The sequence below is a fragment of the Carlito syrichta genome, unplaced genomic scaffold (assembly GCF_000164805.1).
Source record: "Carlito syrichta isolate Samal-C Ts95f unplaced genomic scaffold, Tarsius_syrichta-2.0.1 Scaffold126629, whole genome shotgun sequence".
Taxonomy (NCBI): domain Eukaryota; kingdom Metazoa; phylum Chordata; class Mammalia; order Primates; family Tarsiidae; genus Carlito; species Carlito syrichta.
The window spans coordinates 18,808-26,992 of NW_007070725.1; the positions used below are offsets into that span (position 1 = coordinate 18,808).

The window sequence follows — 8,185 nt, forward strand, 5'->3', positions numbered from 1 at the left end:
AAATATAAGGCAAATATCATACAACTCCATTGTTAGAGCTACTTGGTCAACATGATGGATCAAGACAAAAACAAGGATAATAGTTGTAAAAGAGAACAAGATCCAAATCATAAAAATGACCAAAATCTTCCTGTTTTCACTGACTTCTTACAAATAGGTTTAGCTCCACTCCATTATTTCCGCTATCTTGTTGACTCTTGAATAGCAATGAGAATCATGTTCACCTCCTCACAGTATCAAATACAGAGAAACATCTTGCTTTCTTGATAGCAATGAAATCATTGACCAAAAGCCCAAATCATATGTCCTACTGAGCACACTTTTACTGATAATACCAGTCATTTATGCTTTGAGGTCATTATAGTCCCCAATTATGCGGGAGGTGGGTATGTTCCAAGACCCTCACCCTGGCCCCAGTGAATGAATGCCTGAAACTGTGGATAGTACTAAACCCTGTATATGTTTTTTCCTAGGTATATATACCTATGATAAAGTTTAATTTATAAATTATACACAGTAAGAGACTAACAATAAAATTAATTATACTGCAACAAAATGTACATGAATGTGATCCTTCGCCAAATGTCTTACTGTATTAGATATTTTAACATCCTCAGCATATGATCTTTTTCTTTCTCTATTGAAAACTTTCACCTTTTTACTTAAAGGATGCACTTTCTGGCTTCCCTCTGGCTTATCTGAATTGCCAGAACACATACACTGTGATACCACCATCGTTGATCTGATCACTCTGATGCCTTGCTATGTGACTAAAGGGTTGATAGTATATACAGTGTGGATATTTTAGACAAAGGGGTGAATGATATCCTGGGTGGGATGGTGTGAGATTTTATCATTCTACTCAGAACGGTATACAGTTTAAAATATGAGACATTTATTTCTGGAATTTTCCATTTAATATCTCTTAGACAGTGGTTGATCAAGAGTAACTGAAACCACACAATGCAAAACCATAACAAGAATGGACTACTGTATCACTGACATTAATTACACCTCTCTGACTACAGGTATGATGCTAATGACTGTTGGTAATAGGACACTGAAAATACCATTGGTGTCAGGAAGGAATGAGAATTTAACTTCTCATGTACAAAATGTGTAAGCATACTAAAAAAAAAATGCCTGAGGAAAAACTACCAGAACTTTTATGCACGTAACACCTTCATATTGAGCCAGAATATGACTTTTTTTTTTAAATTAAAGAGACAGTGTCTCTGTCACCCAAGTTGGAGTTCAGTGGCACAATCATCGCTCACTGTAACCTTGAATTCCTGGGCTCAAGCAATTCTCCCGCCTCAGCTTCCCAAGTAGCTGGGACTACAGGCATGCGCCACCACACCCATCTAATTTTTTAATTTTTTGTAGAGACAGGGTCTCAGGCTGCCCAGGCTGCCCTGTTGCCCAGGCTGGCCTTGAACTCCTGGGCTCAAGCAGTCCTCCTGCTTTGGTCTCTCAAAGTACAGGGATCACAGGAGTGAGTCACTATGCCCTGCCTGCAATGAGATATTTTTAATATAGCCTCTCAGGAAATGGAAAAGACATTAATATTTGAAAGTATACACTTGTTTGGGAAATTAATAAAATGTTTCTAAGAAACAATCTAAGAAGCATTTGTTTCATAAAAAATGCACATTGTTTTTAATCACATACAACCAAACATAACTGAAAATGTACTGAGGGAGTACATTCAGTGATAACTAGAAACACCCACAGTTTGCCTGCTATGAGGAAGGTGATTGTCTCACATGGAAGGATGCGGGGAGAGCAGACACTGTATAAGTGGTAGGGGAACAAACTCCCATGCAGTTGTTTGTTTGTTTTTTAATTACACCATTGTAGGTGTCATGGTGGAATCAAGAACACATAGTCATTAATGGTATTAACAGAACAAAAACTATAGAAATTAAACCTAGAAATACAAGAAAGAAGGCAGAGCCTCAGAGAACACTGCCAACCCTGACAGTCTGGATTAGATGCCTGAGGTACACGAGAAGGCTAGAAGGAAAATCCAAACTGCAGATGGATCTTTGATGTGGAGCCTCTGGAGACATCTGTGGAAAGCTACACATACCTTTGAAATGGATGTCAAGCAGTTGGTGGTGTTTTCAGGATACTCGATTAGGAGAGAAAATAACCAGTAAAATGAGCAAAAAGCAGGCTGTCTCCCTGCATGGTGGTTCCAATACCTGCCTGATGTCTTCTTTGCATCTGCCTGGCAAATCTCATGCAAGTTAGGCTGTTATTGAATTTAAACATGGACCTATAAATGGAATAGAATCTAGGAAACTTAGTTCACAACACTACCGATATTAACATAATGCAAATCAGGAGGGCCATGTCCAACTCTAGATTTTATTGTCCTCTCACAGATGTCCCTTCTTAATTGTAAATCCCAGCCGAAAGGAATGACAAAGAACAATGGGCTAAAGGTGAAAATAATAATTTACATGAGGCTGTGTGATAAACTTTGCATACTTACCAGATTATGCCAAGTATTTAATAAAAACGAAAATGGAATAAAGTTATTCTGACAAAAAAATGAAAATTTTTCTCAAAAGAAAGGTGGAGTATATAGTAACATACTCATTACCTTCCACATGAGAACAGTAGGAAAAATCTCACAATTACCAATGTGCAAAAAAAACAGCCAGGCTCGGTGGCTCAGCCTGTAATTCCGTGGTTGGGAGGCTGAGGTGAGTGGATTGCCTGAGCCCGCGGGTTCGAGACCCGCCTGGGCAACTTGGCGAGACCTCATATCTACAATAAATAAAAATTAGCCAGGCGTGGTAGCGCACGCCTGTAGTTCTAGCTACTTGGAAGGCGGAGGTGGAAGGATCGCCAGAGCCCAGCAGGTCGAGGCTGTGGTGGCTGGGAGCAGCCACTGCACTCCAGTCTGGGTGACAGAGTGAGATGCCAACTCAAAAAAAAAAAAAAAAAACCACATTCAAATTCAAATTAATTATATATTAAAAACACACTTCAGTTGGCCATGGTGGCTCATGCCTGTAATCCCAGCACTTTGAGAGGCTGAGGTGGGAGGATTGCTTGAACCCAAGAGTTTGAGACCAGCCTAGGCAACGTAGTGAGACCCATCTCTATAAAAAATTTAGAGCCGGGCTCGGTGGCTCAGCCTGTAATCCCGCGCCTTTGGGAGGCTGAGGTGAGTGGATTGCCTGAGTCCGCGGGTTCGAGACCCGCCTGGGCAGCAAGACCTCATCTCTACAATAAATCAAAAAATTAGCCGGGCGTGGTAGCGCATGCCTGTAATTCCGGCTACTTGGAAGGCTGAGGTGGAAGGATCGCCAGAGCCCAGCAGGTCGAGGTTGCGGTGGCCGGGAGCGGCCACTGCACTCCAGTCTGGGCGACAGAGTGAGACTCCAACTCAAAAAAAAAAAAAAAAAAATTTAAAAAATTAGCCAGGTGTGGTGGTGCATGCCTGTAATCCCAGTACTCAGGAGACCGAGGCAGGAGGATCACTTGAGTCCAGGAGTGTGAGGCTTCAGTGAGCCATGATTGTGCCACTGAACTCCAACCTGGGCAACAGAAACCTTGGCTCAGAAAAACAAAACAAAAAAACACTTCAATTGACCCATGGATCTAGATGTCAAAAAGCAAAAAATGTTATTGACTTGATGAGAAAACACAATCTTTTAAACTTTCGGACTATTGCTTAAACAGAACTTAGAGAAACATCTCACTTCAAAATTTCCTTGCAAAGGTAAGAAGAATCAACCCATAGTCCAGAAATATGCTTTAAGACTGAGCCACCTGAGCCCAGGGGTTTGAGACTAGCCTGGGCAACTTGGTGAGACCTTGTCTCTACAGTAAATCAAAAAATTAGCTGGGCGTGGTGGCATGCACCTGTAGTTCCATTTATTTGGAAGGCTGAGACAGAAGGATCACCTGAGCCCAAGCAGGTGGAGGCTGCAGTGGCCATGAGCGTGCCACTGCCCTCCAGCCCAGGTGACAGAGTGAGACTCCAATAAAAAAAAAAAGAGCAATTGATAAAAGTATTTAATTTTAGTCGGGTTTGGTGGCTCAGCCTGTAATCCCGTGCCTTTGGGAGGCTGAGGTGAGTGGACTGCCTGAGCCCGCGGGTTCAAGACCTGCCTGGGCAGCGAGACTTCATCTGTACAATAAATAAAAAAAAATCAGACAGGCGTGGTAGCGCCTGTTACTTCTAGGCTACCAACATACAATGCATGTTACTGTATTGAATACTGTAGGCAACTGTAACAATCGTAAATATGTATACGCCTACACATATCTAAACATAGAAAAGGTACAGTTAAATACAGTATAAAAGATAAAATTTTATATACCTGAATAGGGCACTTACCATGAATGGAGTTTGCAGGACTTGGAGTTGCAGTTAGTGAGTGAGTGATGAGTGACTGTGAAGGCTTAGGACATTACTGTGCATTACTGGAGACTTTATAAACACTGTACACTTAGGCTACACTAAATTTATACACATTTTTTTCCTTTCTTCAATAATAAATAGACATTAGTTTACTAAAAATTTTCTTTATAAACTTTACAAAAACTTTTTGACTCTTTTGTAATAACACTTAGCTTAAAACACAAACACATAGTACAACTGTACAAGAGTACTTTATGTTATTGTTCTAAGTTGTTTTTTTTCTTTTTGAGTTGGAGTCTCACCCAGGCTGGAGTGCAGTGGCATAACAGCTACCTTAGCCTCCACCTCCTGGACTCAGGTGATCCTTCTACCTCAGCCTTCCAAGTAGCTGGGACTACAGGTGCATGCCACCATACCCAGCTAATTTTTTTGATTTATTATAAAGACGAGGTCTCACTATGTTGCCCTGGCTGGTCCTGAACTCCTAACCTTAGGCAGTCTTCTTGGCCTCTCAAAGTGCTGGGATTACAGGCGTGAGCCACTGTGCTTGGCCTTTAAAAGCTTTTTCTTTCTTTTTTTCATTGCCAGGGTTCTATGAACCTAATAAAAGTTTTTTCTGTTAAACAATTTTTTTAACTAAAATTTTATAACAATGAAAACACATTAGCCTAGGCCTAAAGGGTGAGGATCATCAATATTACTGTCTTCCACCTCCATATTTTGTCTCACTGGAAGGTCTTCAGAGGCAATAAAATGCATGATGCTGTCATCTATGATAAAATGCCATATGCAATATCTCCTGAAGGACCTGCCTGAGGTTCTTTTACAGTTAACTTATTTTTAATAAGTAAGAGTATACTCTAAAATAACATTAATAGTTTAGTAAATATATAAACCAGTAACATAGTCATTTATTATCAAGTATCACGTATTGCACATAATTGTATGTGCTGTACTTTTATACAACTGGAAGTACAGTAGTTTACACCAGTACTATCACAAACATTTGAGTAATGTGTTGTGCTAAGGTGTTGCAACCTACAAAATGACAAGGTAACAGAAATTTTTTAGCTCCATTATAACCTTAAGGGACCACTGTTTTATACAGGGTTTGTCACTGACTGAAATGTTATGTGGCACTTGACTGTACATGAATTACCTTGCATCTTGCCTTCCACATTACTTAAATTTATAGAACTTCTCGGCAGTGCAATTTTCCACAACTTTGAAAGTATTTGTTAAAACTGCAAACTTTCCCTTATTTCTAACATTTATAGGGTTTGCATCCAGTGTGCATTCTCATATGTTTTTGTAAGGATGTGGACAAACTGAAGGCTTTTCCACATTGCTTACATTCAACAGGTTTCTCTCCACTGTGAATTCTTTCATGTCTTTGAAAGGAACTATGAAGACTGAAGGATTTTCCACATTCTTTACATTTGTAGGGTTTCTCTCCAGTATGCACTCTCATGTGTCCTTGAAAGCTTGTGGGGTAAATAAAAGCTTTCCCACATTCTTTACATTCATAAGGTTTTTCCCCTGTGTGAGTCCTTTCATGTATTTGAACATAACTAGAACAACTAAAGGCTTTTCCACATTGTTTACATTCATAGGGTTTCTCTCCAGTATGAGTTCTTTCATGTGTTCGTAATGCACTAGGAAAAATGAATGCTTTCCCACATTCCGTACATTTATAAGGTCCATCTCCAGTGTGCGTTATCATGTGCCTTCGAAAGTTTTCTAGAGAAATGAAGGCTTTTGCACATTCCTTACATTCATAGGGTTTTTCTCCAGTGTGGTTTCTTTCATGTATTTGCAAATCTAGAGGATAATTGAAGGTTTTTCCACATTTTTTACATTCGTAGGGTTTTTCTCCAGTGTGTGTCCTTTCATGTATTCGAAAGTAACTGGTACGACTAAAGGCTTTCCCACATTCTTTACATTTGTAGGGTTTCTCTCCAGTATGTACTCTCAGGTGTACTCGAAAGGCTGGGCGAGCACTGAAAGATTTACCACATTCCTTACATTTATATGGTTTCTCTCCAGTATGAGTTCGTTCATGAATTTGAATGGAAGTGGAACATCTGAAGGCTTTACCACATTGTTTACATTTATAGGGTTTCTCTCCAGTGTGAATTCTTTCATGTACTCTTAAAAAACTGGGGAAAATGAATGCCTTCCCACATTCCTTACATTTATAAGGTCTGTTTCCACTGTGTGTTATCATGTGGGTGAGAACACTTGTGTGGGAAATGAAGGCTTTACCACATTCCTTACATTCATAGGGTTTCTCTCCAGTGTGAGTTCTTTCATGTATTCGAATAGAACTGGGACAGCTGAAGGCTTTCCCGCATTTTTTACATTCATAGGGCTTTTCTCCAGTATGAATCCTTTCATGTATCCGAAGGGAACTGGGACAACTGAGCACTTTACCACACTGCTTACATTCATAGGGTTTCTCTCCAATATGAGTCCGTTCATGTGTTTGAAAGGGTTGGTGATATATGAAGGTTTTTCCACATTGTTTACATTGATAAGGTTTTTCTCCAGCATGAGTCCTTTCATGTCTTTGAAAGGATTTGAGATAACTAAAGGCTTTCCCACATTCCATACATTTATATGGCTTCTCAAGTAGTTCATATCCAATGTGAGACCTCACGTGCCTAGTAAGGGATGAACGACGCAGGAAGACTTTTCCACACACGCTACATTCATAAGGTTTTACGCCAGCAGTTTTCTTGGTCAGACTGAGATTTGAACTGAGAGATTCTCCATACTGACTAACTTTTTTACTTTCACAGAGTTTCTCTACCATATGGCTTCTGTAAAAAATCAGAAGCACATTAATAGTGGTTGTTTTTTAAGAATTTTGCTTATTATTAGCTTATAGCATTAGATTCTTATCATTTTCAGGGAAACTAGCTTTTCTGCCTGAGTTTTTAAAATATATTTTTAGTCAGAGTCTCACTCTGTCACCCAGGCCGGAGTGCAGTGGCACAGTCATGTCCACCACAGCCTCCACCTGCTAGGTTCAGCTGATCCTTCTGCTTCAGCCTTCCAAGTAGCTGGAACTATAGGCGTGCACCACCACACCTGGCTAATTTTTTGATTTATTATAGAGATGAGGTCTTGCCAAGTTGCCCAGGCTGGTCTCGAACCTCTGGGCTCAGGCAATCCTCTTGTCACAGCCTCCCAAAGTGCTGGGCTTACAGGCATGAGCCAGCACACCCAGCCTGTCTGAATGTTTAAAAGTGAATATACTCAATGTTCTGCAAGAGGGCTAGTGTTACTGATAGCTATTATCAAAACAGTGACAATGATATATGTGGTTTTAAAATACTCTTTCCAAGTATGATATTTTTCAATCACTGAACACCTGTGTCGCTTAAAATATTTTTGGTAAAAGTTTTCTGATAATAAATAAATTTGAAGCTGAACTTTTTTTTTTTTTTGAGTTGGAGTCTCACTCTGTCGCCCAGACTGGAGTGCAGTGGCCACTCCCGGCCACTGCAGCCTTGACCTGCTGGGTTCTGGCGGTTCTTTCACCTCAGCCCTCCAAGTAGCTGGAATTACAGGCATGTGCTACCACACCTGGCTAATTTTTTTTTTTATTGAGTTGAAGTCTCACTCTGTCGTCCAGACTGGAGTGCAGTGGCACGCTCCTAGCCACCACAGCCTTGACCAGCTGGACTCTGGTGATCCTTCCGCTCAGCCTTCCAAGTAGCTGGAACTACAGGCGCACGCTACTACGCCCGGCTAATTTTTTGATTTATTGTAGAGATAAGGTCTCGCCAAGTTGCC

The 8,185-nt window shown here is 40.5% G+C and overlaps 1 protein-coding gene across 2 annotated transcripts in view; it reads right to left on the minus strand.

Moving 5' to 3' along the window:
• Positions 1-5,501: 5,501 nt before the first annotated feature.
• LOC103250179 (zinc finger protein 791) overlaps positions 5,502-8,185 on the minus strand; it is a 3,530-nt gene continuing 846 nt past the window's right edge. The window contains exon 3 of one of the 2 annotated variants that reach the window (XM_008048772.2): positions 5,502-7,206. In XM_008048772.2, coding sequence (XP_008046963.2) covers positions 5,649-7,206 — 1,558 coding nt within the window. In that variant the 3' untranslated portion in view covers positions 5,502-5,648. The remainder of the gene's footprint in view (positions 7,207-8,185) is intronic. The other variant, XM_021707891.1, reaches the window with a different exon arrangement.